Source organism: Eupeodes corollae, chromosome 1, assembly GCF_945859685.1.
Source record: "Eupeodes corollae chromosome 1, idEupCoro1.1, whole genome shotgun sequence".
Classification (NCBI taxonomy): Eukaryota; Metazoa; Arthropoda; class Insecta; order Diptera; family Syrphidae; genus Eupeodes; species Eupeodes corollae.
This window is the reverse complement of record NC_079147.1, coordinates 140,043,359-140,060,719: the sequence shown is the minus strand read 5'-3', so window position 1 is coordinate 140,060,719 and position 17,361 is coordinate 140,043,359. Positions and strand designations below refer to the sequence as shown.

The 17,361-nt window shown below is 34.7% G+C and overlaps 2 protein-coding genes across 2 annotated transcripts in view; one reads left to right on the top strand and one right to left on the bottom strand.

The window, feature by feature from the left end:
• The window catches only part of LOC129941551 (phosphatidylinositol 4-kinase type 2-beta), a 56,932-nt gene extending 44,297 nt beyond the window's left edge, over nucleotides 1–12,635 (bottom strand). The window contains exons 1-2 of the mRNA XM_056050226.1: nucleotides 11,978–12,635; nucleotides 5,591–6,062 (exon numbers count right to left, since the gene is read on the bottom strand). Coding sequence (XP_055906201.1) covers nucleotides 5,591–6,062; nucleotides 11,978–12,058 — 553 coding nt within the window. The 5' untranslated portion in view covers nucleotides 12,059–12,635. The remainder of the gene's footprint in view (nucleotides 1–5,590; nucleotides 6,063–11,977) is intronic.
• A 2,223-nt stretch (nucleotides 12,636–14,858) lies between these two features.
• Nucleotides 14,859–16,759, top strand: LOC129941552 (coiled-coil domain-containing protein 174). Its single transcript, XM_056050227.1, has one exon. It carries the CDS (start codon nucleotides 14,996–14,998, stop codon nucleotides 16,730–16,732), a length of 1,737 nt encoding a protein of 578 aa, XP_055906202.1. The 5' UTR covers nucleotides 14,859–14,995; the 3' UTR covers nucleotides 16,733–16,759.
• The last annotated feature ends 602 nt before the right edge of the window (nucleotides 16,760–17,361 follow it).

The window sequence follows — 17,361 nt, the reverse complement described above, 5'->3', positions numbered from 1 at the left end:
AACTAACAAAAGAGAAGCGGGTTTATCTATCTCGTAACGTATGTGTACAATTGTTGTTTGTAGCTATTAAATAAAAATAGTTCAGGAATAAAAGCTAAAATGAAATTGCAAGGACCAAATAATTAATTTATGAACGTGATTAATTAGAATCGAGACAGCTATAAACCCTCTAATTGTTTTTTATCCAAAACGTTTTTATTTATTTTAGCAGAATGCGGGCAAAGAGTGATCAAAGAATAATCAGTGCTGAGATTAAAGTCATGTTAACCTTAAATGGATGATAACTTGTTTTTTGGGCCCTTCTAACAACTTAAATTTGATTCAAAGGACAATTATTTTCTTTATTTCTGCAAGTCACTTGAGAATATGCCTAGCCGCGTGACGTTTTTTCCTATTAGACCATGCCCGGTTATGACACTGATTATGGAGCTTACACGCGATCTGCTTATAGATATTAAGCATCTTGAGCGCTTTAAATCTAGTGTAGGGCAGATGTTTTTTTTTTACTTTTGCCTTCTTAATAGCGTCTTGCATTAGCAAAACCTGTACCGATTTTTATGCCAGCATTAGCCAAACGTGTTAGAATGGGTTGTACTGTACCATTCCTGGCGAGCTCATCTGCGTTACAAACTGTGCCTATTAAACTGTTGTGCCATCTCCATTAGTCCAGAGTCCAGAGAATTGATAGAGGCCTAACTATCTGAGAAAACACAGATATCATTTGTTTATGATCCATCTATGCAAAAATGGATTGACTCGTCTTCCAGGAATGACCTTTTCTTCCAGAAAGATCTGGAAGCCATATAAATCCAAGGGCGGATCCAGACTTTTCATCAGGGGGGGGTCACACATTTAGATGAGTTTTTACTCATCGCTTAAAAATGTTCCCTCATGTTTTGTAAAGGATGCTAACAACATTGAATAATTGCTAAAATGACAACTTTAGCTATCAAATTATTTAGAAAGCATTTCAAGATTGGAACAGTTGTCTAAATATGCCATATTTAAGAGCTAAAATACAATAGCTTAGAGGGTTTTTGGTGCATTTCGCGCCAAAATGTAGGAAATTGTTTTGAAACGTTGCTTTATTCCAAAAACAATACACACTTTTTTTGTTTTCATTTCTATTAATGCCAAAAACGCTGCAAAAATTTAAAAATCCAGAAAATGAGAGAAGATCTGAATGTAAAAATGGACTTTTTTTGACGTAGCTTTTTCGAACTTAATTTCCGGCAATCTCTTATTACTATCGTTATCAATATGCTTTTTTGAATCCTATAAAGGCGCTAACAAAACTTAAAAATTGTAGAGACAAAAAGGTTTAGTTCTTGAATTCAAGGAAATAGTTGTATTTAAGAATATAATTTATCTAAAAAAAATAAATTCAAACAAAGTTAGGTAAGTAAGCAAATAAGTTGGGAAGAAAAGTTTTGTAGCACTCACAAATTACACGTTTCAAAGCTTTTATATCAATAGATATGAAACGTTTATTATGTTTTTCAGTTAGCTATTAGTTTAACAAAAGTGTCACTTGATTTTTTGGGACATTTGTATTATTGAAATTCATGTTTGAATCTCAGTTCTAGAGCATCCAAAGCAAATTCACTTCAAAAAGTAGATTTATTTAATTTTTTAAGATCTTTTGTATTCAACAGAAAACCATTCTTGAAAGAAATGAAATGCACGACTGGATTGCAAGAACTTGATAATTTCTTCCAAAAAGTCTGTTTAAAAATATTGCCTATATTTTAAGATTTAAAAATGTACATACCTCCAAAATAAGTTCTTCTCAATAATTTAAATGCCATTTTATTTGTCAAAAAATCAAGATTAACCAATTTTTTCGAAAATCATTTTAAATTTTGTCTTAAAAATATTTCTGGTATAAGCACTAAATAAAGAGCTTATAAATATATAAACATTTTACATTTAAATTTCGTAAAAAAATGTTGTCCCCTTTCTGAGATATCAAGTTTTGTAAACAAAATTAGTTTCATTAGTTCTTGAGAAATCTTAAAAACAAATTAAAGATTTTTTTGAGGTGTACCCTTCTGGAGCAATACGAAAATATGTTTTTGTTGTAAAAAGAAGCCAAACTAAGAACAGAAAATTTTGAGAAAGTTTCAGAAAATTCACATGTTTGAACCAAAAAATTTTTGTGGGGATTGCTGTTCTTTTTTGTATTAATAGAATGATAAAAACTTCCTACACTAATCAGCTGAATGTCTAAATTGCAATCATAACTTGTTTGGACTGTAGGGGCCAGAAAAGACAGACAGACGGAAGGAATCTAGGTACCCACTTTTTTCGACTTCTCTACCGTCGGAATGTCATATTTGAATAAAAACTCTAGTTTGAAATTGTTTACTAATGCAAAACTTGTTAAAGGCTAGTTAAAAGAATTCAAAGGCAATTTAACATAAAATTGATGATCTCTTATTCAAGGTTTCTTCTTAAGAACTTGAATAATTGCTCTTTTTCTTATGAAAATAATTTAAAGCATGACTAAAGTTTTTCCAAGTTCTAAATTGAGCGAAAATAAAAATTTGAGTTGTTTTTGACAGCAAACCAATTTTGGGTGAATGTCGTTAAATTACTTATAAATCTTTAAATTAAATCTTTACTTATACAACTTAACTGTATAAGCTTTTTGGCTCATATGACCCCCCCCCCTGGATCGTCAATTGGTCAAAGGTTGATGAATTTGTGCTGTGTTTTTGGAATAGGGCTGAATATCCTATTCTAATTATGTTCCTGGTCCAATCTCCAGTCAAAAGTAGCACCTTTAGCAACAAAGTTTAAGGAAGTAAAATACAAATGTTGTGTCATACACAAAAAAATAAATAATTCAAAATATAATGGGGGTCATATCCATTAACGCAATACGATTAGTTTTGAATTGAAGGGAATTCTTACGAAAAAGCAAACAAATTATCTCCCAGGGGGGGTCATAACCCCTACGACCCCCCCCCCCCCCCCCCCCGTGGATCCGCCATTGTATAAATCTCAAAGTTTCTTGCATTTGGTAAAGTGTAGCCTGTGTGCTTTGCAATTGATTCTAAATATTTAATAATTACGAAGTGGCTAATATTGTTGTTAACCCACTACGACGCTATTTGTTTGCTAAGTAAAAACACTCTTACTCTTCAGGTATGCCCTTTTGTTTTTTTATTTTATACAATAGTATTTTAGGTATAATGTTCGTAGAATTTTCCGTAAATATTTTTATTTCATTTGACGTGAAATTAAAAAGTACCCAAACAAATACTGTAGCAACTAAAATATTATTTCGGTCTAAAATGAAAAATAAAATAAAAATAACGTTGACTTACACAAACATTGTTTTGTCAAATGGTATGATTGTCAATGCTTTGCAGTGATTTTTGCCAGAGAGCATGTTTCTTAACCTTGACAGTCCGATGGCTACATCTTTTATTTCTCTGAGAAAGGATGAGCTCATTTTGACAATGACAACTAAAAATGTTTGCTGGAACGGTCGTTTCAAAATGCATCTAACTAATGTTATAAATGCAAAAGTAACTTTGTCCGTCTGTCTGTTACTCAATCACGCCTAAACTACTGAACCAATTTGCATGAAATATGGTATGGATATTTTGATACCTGAGAAAGGACGTAGGCTGGTTTTTAGCCCGGGAAAATGACGCATTCTCATGGTAAAATTCAGGTGGGCCGATCACTTTTACGCCTAAACTACTGAACAGATTTAAATGAAATTTGGTAAGGAGATAGAAGATTGTATGCCAACAGACTGTAACGGCTCAATTACGTTTACTCATGAATTCTGTCAAATTGTCTGTAGCACAGATGAATAAGAAAGTAATGTCTATCCAAACCTGCATATAAATATGGGCAATCAGGAGTAGTTGTGTGAGAGGGCAATTTTAGCTCCAACTAATGAGATTGTTAGCCAGATAAACGAACAAATTATGTCGGACGTGGAGGGAGATATCGTCGAGTACCTCTCAGTAGACAACGTTATGGATACGGAGCAAGTAACATCATACCCCATCATAGAGTTTCTTAATTCATTGGAATTATCAGGGGTGCCTTCTCATAAGTTGAGATTTAAGATTGGTGTTAATGAGAAATCTTGACGCCCCAAAGTTATGTAATGATACACGGCTACAGATTACTCACCTAGGACAAAATATTATAAAAGCTATAATCATGACTGGAATAGCAAAAGGAAAAAATGATTTAATTCTCCGCATTCTTATAATTCCAACCGATTTGCCGATTCAGTTTAAGAGTGCAGTTTACTCTGCAAGCAGCATTTGCAATAACAATAAATAAAGCTCAGGGGCACCCGCTGAAAGTTTCAGGTGCAAATTTGAAAAAAAAAAAAACAGTTTTTCAAATGGAAAATTATATGTGTCGTTCTGGCCAAGGCAGGAAAAACAAAAAAGCGTCTTATATAAAAATGTATTGCAGTAACCTGTCTTCTCTTTAAAATTAATTAACCTAAGCTAACCGAACCTATGACATTCACACTTAGTATGGCCTCATCCCATCTCGGCACAATTCAAACAAACGTACAAAAAAGTACAGCTCAGGTTTTTTTCATTCTACTATCTAAAAAAACTATCTGATGCGGACGAAGTCGCGAGTAAAAGCTAGTTATATACATATAAAGTTGCTCCCGCTTCCAATAATTAACACATTTTAAGACCCAGCAACACAATGCTCCCATCTTCCCTTCCTGGGTTTTTAGAAGTTGAATTTAATCAGAAGACATGGAATATTTGCCATTTTGTCTAGACTTTTACCATAATTAGAAACGTTTGGTTATGGCTATCTTGTAAAGTTTATGAAGGTGGCAGACAATATGAAGACAATCAAACCTTAATCAAAGCCTAAATTTCTAATGATTATTTAAAAAAGAAATAGTGGCCTCATCCTTCTGGACGCGCGCTTCAGTGGAAGTCTTTTATTATTTTTTTTTATTTTTGAATTTCAGTTATTATTATTTTTTATTTTCCGAAATTGAAGGTAAACACAAACAATACTTAATTTTTAAGCTGTATTGTTTAAACAATTTACTACAAAATCAGAATATATCGCTTAAATCAAAAGAATAACACTGAATCTCATAAAATTTAAAACCAATTAAAATGCGTTAAAAAACAAGAACTTTTTTACTTCAAAGCACAAAAAAACTTTTTTCTGAAAGAAAGAAGAAATCTAAAATTAATCAAATTTCTCATCTCGTATACAGTGTACTTATTTATATTACTGTACTTTGATAATCACTATACAATTTAAAACACTGCCTAATCAAGCTTAATTGTATTATTTCACTTAACCTTGTTCTACCATCAATGATATGCGACCGCAGATGAGTCACTCTATTTCCATTTATCATTGAACATGACACTAGAATAATTCATCAAGTGAGCTTACATACATTCATATAAATGTACAATAATAAACACAATCTTTTTTAAAACACATTGCGAAATTGTGGGGCTTCTTTTTCTGTTTTTAATCTCATTTTAATTTTTTCTTATCTCAAACCCCAATGTAAAAATTTAGACATACTCGTAGTTACAACAAACAAAATATTACTTGCCTGGAAATGCATTGCCAGTGAATTCGGCATGATCACCACTGCCACTAGCTATACCGCCTCCTCCACCACCACCGCCACCGCGACCCCCTAAAAGGGGCTGCGATTCGCGGTTATCAAAACCGTTATCCAGACTTATGCCCTCAAAGTCTACCTCGGGAACTAAGCAGATTTCTTCCTCGGTATTCGATAGATCACAACACGAGCGCGGTGAACTGTTTTGGGTGCAACTGCTTCTGCTACTAGCCGTACCGCTGTTTGTCACGCTGCTCTCTTCTGCTCCACAATTACTATTCGAGGACAATGAAATTATGCTGCTGTTCTTATCAATGGAATGCACAGTAAGATTTTGTTTACTGTTAACTCCAACGATTCCAAGTGAATTGTTAAGGCTTAGTAAATGTGCAGCACCTGTATTAGCTGGATTATGATTGTTGTGATGCAGGTTACGGTTGTTTGACAAATGAGAGACAATCTTGAAAAACATAAAAGAAAATTCAAATAATGAGAAAAGAAATACAACTTAAATTATATACAAGTTGAGATAAAGAGATGTACAGAAGGTTGGATATAGAGTTTCGGGTATATAGAGTAAATTATATTAGTAGGTAGTACAAATATATTCATATCAAATGAAGCACGTTTAATCTTTGAAAGATAAAAAAAAGCTTAAGAGCAAAAAGTTTATTTTTTCAAAATGTGTTATGGAAGCTAACTGGGTTTAAATCTAATAGGTATGTGGTCAATAAAGTAAAAATACAAATCTAGTTTGTGTTCATCAATGAGAAGTAAAATTTAAATTTTAAGGAATTTTTTCACAAGTACACAAATATGTATTAATAATTTATCTATAAAACATACTAGGCACAAAATTAGATGGAAAAATGTCTATTTTTAATCACAAAGTTTGAGATATGCGAGATTTTCATGTGTATTCTATATAATATTTAATATTAAAACGCTCAGTTTGAAACTCTATTTAACACAAAAAAACACCCGTAGGTACATATTAAATTTGTTAGAACTAATTAGTATTAGACTTGGCTTGGAGCCCTGTATTAGACAGGGTCCCAAGCCAAGAATTTATGAAGCACTGTTATCGGCTGGTGTAAGAAATTTTTTTTTTTTAGTGAAGAAAAAAACATTTACTTGAATATTTTAAGAAGGAAAGCGCTAAAATGCTAAATATTAGACTATGCTAAGCGTTAGTCAGCAGAAATAGTTCCATCTCGAAGAATTTGGAACTGAGTCATGTCATGCAACCGCATCAACAGTTTAGAACTCAATGCCATTGACATTTCGTAAGAAAATATCAAACATACCTAAGAAAAGCTTTTTTGGAAGAACATAGAGTGATTTTTTCGAAAGGAATTGAAAACATAGAAATTGGGAACAATATTTTAGCTAACAAAAACAAAGATATGTGATACAAACATTATAAAGAATGTTTATCTAATTCTTCTAAAGATATACTTGAAAGTACACAAGTAAATAAGAGCTTTTCTGATGTACCTGGTATTACAAATTATTTGTATTTTTAATTTGTAGGGATAGATAGATAGATTTGTATAACTTAAATTGTTAATTACAATAGTTTCGGTTACATTTAATTGGAATATAAATTTGGTAATTAAAGGGTTTTGGCGCTGGCAATGCCGTCTGCCAGATTGACTATGTGTTTTCAAATTATGTTCAAAGAAAATGTTCACTATTTACCTAAATGTAAATGAACAATTGCAAAAATTACATAAAGATGCAAATAGGGCTTTCAGTTTAGCTAAAAAAACAAAAAGAACCCGTGGCATGAAATGCGATGGATAAAGGAGCAAGGCAAAAGGGTAGATCATCTCTACTCTTTGTTGCCTGGCCTGGCGCAAATGTAGACCATATTGGGCGCGCGCCTTAAAGTCCTAGCTGTGAATGTAAATTCACTGATTAGGATTGAACGAAGAGCCAATATGTTCCAATTGTTGACAGACTACAGTCCCAATGTGTTTATGGCCAGCGAAACTAAGCTAAACCACAAACACAAACTGACTCATAAAAATTACAATATCGTAAGAAGAAACCTGCCCGACTCCACTCAAGGGGACGGTGTCGTTTTCTTTATACGAAAAGGCATTAATTATAAAAGCCTTATACAACAATGAATTTCGAAGGCTCAAGACGCTAGTAGTTTGCGTTGCATGCATCTCTTTCTCTCAAGGGAAGCGGATGTATATGATTGCGGCTTATGCGGCTGGAGCTCCGCAGGTTATTTACTTTGCATCAGAACTCGAGATTGTTTTTAGGGAACTTAAACTGAGCTTGGAAGAAAACTATTTCATCTTGGCGATTTGAACGTAAAGCATGAAGTTTGGGGAAATCAACATAATAATCCCAGAGGTTACCATCTTTTTAATTTGATGAATCTTTACAGCGTTAAATATGGCGTCGACCTGCTGGCTACTAAAAAGCCATCGTATCCAAGAAGCGGCTCCTTTCTGAACCTTTTGCTGTACGACACTAAACTGACAGTTACAGACAAAGTGGGTCATCATCCTCGAAACTGCTTACAGACAGTTGAGTACGACATTGATCACTGCGGACTGGCTACTGTAATGCAGATTCAGAACGAACGCGTGGAGTTGGAGGAATACGTTGCAACGCATTCTTATAATTACAGTAAGATGTGTTGGCCTCGTTTCACCAACGCCCTAGCAAGAGAACTTCGTTCGAGTGACATAGCCCCACCAAACAACAGAAACCTGACAAATACAGAAATTGACCAACACTTACAACGGGTGGACGAAACAATAAAACGAACGATGGAACGGACAATACAATACGCGACTATTGACGCACTGCGAAGATACAAGAGTGGCTTACTGACAAGACTCAAAAACTTGTACAGAAGACTTACAGACCCACACACACCCTTAATAGGGCTCTGACTAAGTGGGCTGCGGGCAACAAAATAATTCCGGATAAACAGTTCGGGTTCAAGGCGGGTCATGACACAATTCATGCTGCGTCTAAACTCATTTCTGATATCCAATGGAATAAATAAAAACAACAATGCACAGGTGCTGTTCTGGTTGATTTGGAAAAGGCCTTTGACATCGTATGGTTAGAGGGTCCTTACCTAAAATTGAGCAGGCTTGGCATAAGCAAGCCATTGTTGTATATACTTTATGATATGCTTAACGGTAGAAAGTTTGTTGTCAAAAGTGGCAATATAACTTCTATCACAATATTGTCAATTAAAAATGGTCTTCAACAGGGAGCGGTGAATTCGCCGATTCTCTTCAGCATTTACACCAGCGATCTGATAGGTAATCTTACAAAGGCAATTGCGTACGCCGACGATCTAATTGCGTACAGAACAGCCTGAAAGGTTGAGGTTATTAGAATTCTCTTGCAGCGTGATTTCGACAAGATTCAGCGATATTGCGACGACTGGAAACTGAAAATAAATGTCCAGAAGTCGGAGACAATTCTGTTCCGGACTCCGTTGGCTAGGGCCACGAGGGATACGTGCAAGAATTGGCGCAAGATCGTCATCGTTGATCTTCACGGGCAGCCATTAGCGAGCAGCGTAGTGAAGTACCTCGGTATCTGGTTAGATCAGTATTTATATTTCGATAGACATATAAATGCTGCTCTGACCAGGACCAGAGGAGCCTTCGCTCTGACGAAACGGCTGTTTTTTAGCAGTCGGCTTGACCCCAGAGTGAAGGCAATTTGCTACATGGCCCTCATACGGCCGATGATCGTTTATGGTTGTCCTGTGTGGTTCAACGTTGCCCCTTCCCAGATGGAGAAGTTTCGGGTGCTCGAGCGGCAGTGTTTACGTTGCTGTACCGGCTTATATCGAACAGCCGAATCTTCTTAAGTGTATTACTTTTCTATCTACCAAACTGCATCAAACCGAAGGTGGAGCAATTTACCTAACTGTATTATATCTAGGAAGAAATGGCCCACCTATAATAAAACCCGTACAAACGATCTTCTATGCAGGCCAAGGCAAGACATAGCCAGGATTGTTGCGGTTTGTACCGGACATTGGCCTATAGGAGTTCATGCAGAGAAGTTGGGTATTTCTTACAACACCTTTTGCCGTAGTTGTAGTGTACAAAGAGAAAGAGAAACGATAATCCATTTCCTCTGCAAATGTCCTGCTTTGGCAAACACTAGTATGAAATGAAAGGTTGCCTTGAGATCGCCATTTCTACCTGCCATGTCCGTTTCCATCTTGGACAGCCACTGTAACCTAAACTAACCATGCAGTAAATTCAACAAGTACTAAAGAAGTGTGTGCTTGCCTAGATAAGTATTTCAAATATTAAAGTCGACCTCGTCGAGTTATTAGTGATCGGGGATCATGTTTTTTGTCAATTGAATTTGGTTCATATTTACTTCAAAACAATATTGAACATGTTAAAATAATCACAGCCTCACCTCAGGTTGAGCGTGTCAACCGCACTCTTATATCTATGTTAGCTAAAATTACTGAACCAGTTCAACATTCCGATTGGTCCAAACTTCTACTAAAGGTCTATTCATTCTACTAAATAGGTTTCACCTTGTCAATTATTATATGGTGTAAACCAACGTGGACGTGTTGTTGACACACTTTCTGAATATGTAGAAGAAAAACTATTTTTGACTTCTGAACATGACTTAGCTGCATTACGAAAGAAAGCTTGCGATAGTATAGAGTTGCATCAACAAAAAATGTCGGAATACTATGCAAATGTGCATAAACCACACGTAACATTTTCAGAAGGAGAGTTTTTAATGATTCCAAACATTGATACAACAGATGGTAGTAATGAGAAATGTATCCTTAAATTCCGTGGTCCATACAATGTGCATAAAGCCCTCCCAAATGATCGATGCGAGATATTTAAAATTGTCAGTTGACTCAAATTCCTTATGACATGACGGTGTAATTGAAGCCTCACGTATACGTTCGTGGGTTGATTGGAGGGATTCACATGGTTTGAATTCTAGTTCAGAAAGGTAATACATTTAGATTAGGTTTACCACATTCTTTTAAAATAATTTTATTTATTTTTGTTTTTATTTAATTTTGTTTTAAATAACTTTTAGATTTGATTGTAAAATTCTAACATTTATAACTTGATCGAGTCGATCAAAATGGTCAAAATGTTTTAAATTTATTTTAATTCAATAATAATTTTTATTTTTTTATATATAAGCTAAGTTTGGCATATATAATTTAATTTTAAGATTCATTCGAAAACTGAGAGATCAAATAAAAATAACTAGTATTTCTTAAGATTGATCTTTAATTCTGAAAAGGCCATAACAATCCTAAGTGGGATTTACCTATTTACACAGGTACTCTCAGAAAAACTAATATATAACTGAACTACATCGGCCTACACATGGAAGGAAAACACAAAAGGCAGATCATTAATGAACAACGAAAACAGTAAAGGCCTAAAGATTGATGCTAGAGGAACACTCGTATGAACAGGAAGAAATGAAGACAACTTACAATTACAAGATACGGTTTGCACGCGATCGGTCAAATATAAGGTTTTTAGTTGTTTTAGTTGTCAGTTTATCACAGAGAAATTAGAATGCCTTTGAAGAGTTTCAAAAGTCTTGGATAAAAAAACAAACATAGATATGGGTCTGTACTCCTTTTTCTTTCCTTGTTTTAAAAAAGGGACCAGAAATTCTACAGTAAGTGGGATATGTAGAGATCATTAAAATTATGGTGTAGATGTGTGTTCCTACCCAGTAGCCTTAGTGGACACAAACGTATTACAGAGAATTGTTAGCCTCTTGTATGTAAGAATCGAAGAAGAAGAAGAACGATTCTTGATTAATAGTATGACGAAATGAAATAAACCGGCACGAAATTTTGACCAAGACGTTTAAGGCATTGGACTGCGCAACTGGATGACATCGGTCGACTCCCGATTAGGATAAGTAGAAATACTTGTTGAAGGAGACCACGACAGATCTCCGGTTGTCGAGCCGGCGATTATGAAGAAGCTATAAGATATTGAGCAAACTAAAACCAACCTGTTAATTGAAACCTTAAAATATATTGGAATAAAGGAACTACCAAATTAAGTAAGGAAATAAGCGAGCTATGTACAATTTATCATTAAAAAGAGGGAGAAAAAAACACGCTAAAGTACAAAATAAAATGATATTGAAATTAAAGCAAATATTGCTAACTTTATTTTTATATATGAATGTGAAATATCAGCGTACGTATGCACTTAGGCAGTATATTTTTATATAATAAAAGGATTTACTGATTTTTCAAAGTCAACATTCTCTTAAATCATATCAAACGAAATACTTTCAATTAATAAAATTTTGAACGCTTTATAAACTTGGTTTTGTAAAAATAAAAATACTTACTTCCGACTGTTTTGGTGCTGCACCGAAGGAACTGATTAGATCGTCGTCCAATTGCAGGAGCGGGGGATCGGCTGTAGTCATTAGGACTAATTTCCACTTGACAAAATTCCAAACTCCCAATCACTATCAGCAGTTTCGAACAATTTAGCTTTTGCTATTGTTCCTACAATTAATAAAAGTTAATGTTCACACAAAGGGGCTTAAGTTAAAAAAGATAAGGGCTGTTCTTTTCTTTTTTGGTTTTCGTTGCGTAGAGAGAGAGAGGTACGCCCTTGTAAGTCTTTACAATATGCTAATTTTCTTTTTGTTTGATAATGCAGCTGTCTTATGTTTTAAACATGTTTTATTTTTTGTTTTTCGTTGAAAAGATAATAGCTTATCAGTATTAGTATAAATTACAAAATGCGTTTTTCGTTTCTTATCGCAAGTACTTAGCGCGTTATTGTAACTTTTAAGGGATTTTATTTTTCGCCAAAGTTATCATCTGATTATGTATTTTCATTGTAGGGTTAATATACTGTAGATATATTTTATAACACTTTTTTATGAAATTTATTTGTGGGATTTACTTTTGGTGAAAATTTGATATTTTTTTCTTTTTCTTTAAAACAAAAACACTGGAGTTTAAATTAATGAAAATTTATTGATGAATCAATACAACAACAACAAATGATTTGACGTTAGACGGCCATGATTTTTTGTTGTTGTCAAAAAAATGACGAATGAATTTTTGGCTTTACATTGAAAGAGTTCAGCGAAGTAAAAGTTTTCTAAAGCCGGTCTTACACTCTGACTTCTGCGTCTTTCTATCATTTGATGGAAAAGTCTCAATTATAATAGTTGACGTAAGGATATAATTGACTTCATATCTGTTGTAGATCAATGTCAAATCATATATTTATACCTTTTTTGGATTTTTCCTTACCGAATACGCGTATCCTTTTAATTTTTTTTGTACAGTTAGGTGGGGTTGTCTCAATAGGACAGGTTTAAAAATTTAAGGCGATGAGACGCAAACATTTAAAATAAAATCCCAAAAAGAAATCATGTATTGCATCAATAAAACAAGGACAAATATAATATGTAAATAAACCACTTGTAAGTGTATGTGTTTTTTTTTATTTTGAACTTTAAAATTGATAAAAAATAGAAATACAAAAATGTTTTCTAACCGTAAAATCAACAAAAGTATTTTTATTCAAAGTATGCTTTGAAAAAGGAAAGTTTTGTGACATCTTTCAATACAAAATTTATGGTATTATCATGGAGTTGTCTTTTTTACATTCGCCATAGCCTCATGGTAGCGTTGGTGTCATATTATTCAATAACGCTTCTGTAGATTCAGCGAAAATATGGAGAATATTTTGAACTTGATTTTTGTATTTTATTCATTTTGTCAAACCTTATGATAATAGATGCCCTTAGTTTTTCGAAAAAAAAATTATTAGACAAAGAAACTGAGGTGGTTCGTTTTGGTTGTGTCCATCCATTTGGATTTCCAGAAAGTAAAAATCAACTATCCCAAATCAAAGCTCAGCTCTGTCATGATGTGTGGGAAATGAATGAGCCAAGTAGTTTTGTCTGATTACACAATTTCAACTTACCGTCTAACAACTATTAAACTATCTTAGTCTATCTCATATAATTCTTAAAGGAAAACAAACGCATAATGTCTATTTCTAGCTTATAATTTTCTCCACTACCACTTCCCACCTTAAATAAAAAAGGAAACAACCATTTCTTTTAAATTCAGATTAAACTTGATCACTCCATCGGAGATGAGATCTGCCTCTGCTTATGGTTAACTCAAACTTAGCCCTCAGGGCTGGAGCTTTGATATTTATTCACTCTACATGCCCTAGCCATCGTAATCGTAAACATGTAGTTTTTTGACCAGTGACAAGTCCACGTACAGTTATACTTTGCCGCCAGATAATACTTTGCTAAAGGGCCTTATTTCTCAATTGCTTACTTAGCCAACAAAATCAGCGATTAGCAAGAGTAATTCTACGTTTGAATTCAGCCCTGATGTCATTTGCAGAGTTAACAGGAGTATCCAAAAAGATAAAATCAATAACCACCTCGAAGTTATACCTATCATTGTTCACGTTCTGATCAAGTCTACGATGGGAATCGACTTTATTCGATGACAATAAATACTTTGTTTTGTTCTCGTTTATTACAAGACGCATTTTGTTCTTTTTAGACTCAATACCAGGAAAGCATCCGTAACAGCTCGTTGAAAGTCGAAGTCATCTGCATATCCCATATGTTGTGTTTATTTTTGAAAGATGGTGACATTGGTGTTGACGTTGGTCCTGATAAGCCGTACTAGTTTGGCAGGGATACCAAAACTCCTATAGTTCGTTCCTGCTTTGAAATCGAAGAAAAGATCCATGCGTATCGATGGTATATTCTAAGGTCATCTCCAGGATCTACCGTGGAGTGAACATTTTTTCTAAAGCTTGAACTTCAGAAATTGCAGACACATTTTTCATCTCTTATTAACACACAAAAAACGCAAGTGAAACAATAAAAACGTCTCTTAAATGTAATATTTTTGGTGAACATGCTTTTTTTGACATATAATGGGATATAATTATTAAACACATTCCATGAATGCTTTTTGAAAGAAAGATGTTGCTACTAATTGCGCGAGCTACACGAGCATTTAAATTACTAAAGTTCACTATAAAAATGTTCAACATCCCACACAAGTAACGAAACAATCAATATTTTAAAAGAAAACTCAAGCAAGCCTAAATTATTAGCGATGTGGATATAACTTTAACTATGTGTTAAATATGCTCTTTACAACCCTGCTTTTTTGTTTTCGATGTCGACTTTGTGTATAAAACGTCATAAATGATAAATGCCAATAAATTCAAAACGAAACCAAAAACATCTGTTTATTTCCAAACTTTCATCTTCATCTCGGATTGTATTGTTATTTGGGATTAATATTTATTTAAATTCCAATTATAATCATAGACTCGTACTCAAAATACCATCAACAAGATGAATGATCCAAATAAAAAAATTGATGTAAATCTATCTTCTCTGATGAGCCTCAAAGCGGAACTTCTGCGTAAACAGGCTGAAGTGAGTAAAGTAAAAGCAACCCGATCTACTGAACCCACAGTTCCCAACAAAGCTAAAATTTACAAAAAGGACACAATCACTGAGCTACCCAGTAATGTAAGTGAAACGAAATCCTCTAAAATATATGAAGTAGAAGATTCCGCATTGCTTGAGAAATCAAAAAAGGTCCTAGAAGCCAAATCGAAATATTACGACCGAATGATAGCAATGGGCGGTCAATTAAATTCAGATGACAATTGCCTTGTTCTTTTCAATCGCAAAAAGCAAGAAGACCCAAGGCCTTATTCACCAGAGAAAAGATACTCATCTTCATCTGATAACTCTGATAGTGAAGGGGAGCCTGACGAGGAGCCAGTTAATCCAGAAGATGAGTGGGTTGAATATACAGATTGTCTGGGGAGGACTCGAAAATGTTTGCGCGGTGATCTGGAGGTAATTAAGAAAAAAGATACAGAGTTAGCAGCGAGTATTCCTGAGCGTCTGGATCAAAATCGGCCCAATTGGATGATCGATGTTGTCGGCAAGGAGGCACCGCCTGAATCTCAGGCACCCACGGTGTCTGTTATGGGCGAAGATGGCGTCTCAATAATTTCCAAGCATGACGAGATGCGCAACAACTGGGAAAAAAAGGAAATTGAAAATTTCGCAAAAGAAAATGTTCATTACCAAGACGTGTTTTTCGATGAAGCGCGCCAACACGGTGTTGGCTACTATGCATTTTCCACGGACGAAGAAGAAAGAGCCCGTCAACAAAAGGAACTGGAAGAAACACGCAAAAGAACCCTTAACGAACAGGCAAACAAGGAATCCCAGCGTATTCACCGAGAGAAGATAATCGCAGAAAGAGTTAAGGCAGCAAAGAACAGACAAAGAGCTCGCCTAGGTCTTCCACCACTCGAAGATGAAGAAATCAAAGAAGATGAAAAACCAAAGGAAACAAAAGAGGAGCGAAAGCTACGGAAAAAAGCTGAAAAACAGAAACGCCGACAAGAGAAGGAAGAAAAACTTCGTGAAGAAGAGCGTCAAAATCATGTGCGTCCTTGGGATAAAAAAAAGACTGGTGTACACTCAGAGCCAGATACTGAAGAATCCACTCTTGAACAACCGTGGACCTACAGACCTGATCGTAATCCGATGTCACAAGAACAATGGAATGAACAAAAACGAACGGAAAGAAATCCTGAATTCGCACCGCGGGTTGAAGAACCTTCCAGAAAATACAAACACAGAGATGGACCGGGACCCGAAACAACACACCTACCGCCTCTGCCTAAGATGTCAAGGACCAGCTTTAAAGGGGATAACCTTAAATTCCCCATGGCACCACCACCGAACCCATTTACCTCAGTTACTTGTGACGATGCGGGATTCGATAGTTTTTCGGCCTTTCAATCTACAAAAAGAACAAACACTTTCCAAAAAAGGAACTCAAATGCTTTGGCGGATGCAGAAAAAGAAGAAGTCTTTCAAAATCGACGAGGTGCTGAAATACCACCTCCGATGAATTTGGACCCCGAACCGTACGTAAGATCACGTCAAGCTGAACAAAGCCTTGAGAGTTCCATAGAAGCTGGTCTTAAATTCTTACGCAACAACTTTGATAAAAATACATTGGCCAACAAGTCCAGTTGGACTGCAAAGTCCGATTATTAGATTGAAATAAAATTAGTTTAACCCAAATTTGATTTGTTTCTCTTTTCTTGATTTTATGGATATTTTGGAGACAAAAAAAAAAAGAAAAATTCAATCGGATAAAGTATGAATTTGCCTTATCAATAATCCAAGTTTCCGACCTCGAGCTAAAAACGCAAGATGTCCAAAAATCAATAAAAATAACATATCCATATGGAGTGAGAAGATTGACCCAAAAGAAGAAAAAACTGGTATTGCTTTTGTACATCAAAAAAAAATAAATTTTTATTTTTAAACTTAAAAGCCGTAGGAAAATGATTTGAACAAAAATATATTGTCAAAAATCGATAAAATAGAAAATAGATCACGAGCTTGTGGTAACATATAGAAAAAGCCCATTGTTCTTATTCAATGTGTCAAAGCAGGCACGACCAAACACATGATTTTGGTTTAGTTATTAGCCCAAAATCAAAATATGTAAGTTAATTACTGCGACCACGCGATTTATTGATATTACAAAGAAATGTCTATATACTGCATTCCATACAGTCATGAGGGAATTATTGGTCTACAAGCTTTCAGTAACAGGTTTATCAATCAAATATATACAATTCTATGAGAAGATGCGTGAGAACAGTAGGTATTACATT

Bases quoted from the DNA above. Each gene is read 5' to 3' on its own strand.
- LOC129941552 (XM_056050227.1), top strand. From the start codon at position 14,996: ATGAATGATCCAAATAAAAAAATTGATGTAAATCTATCTTCTCTGATG.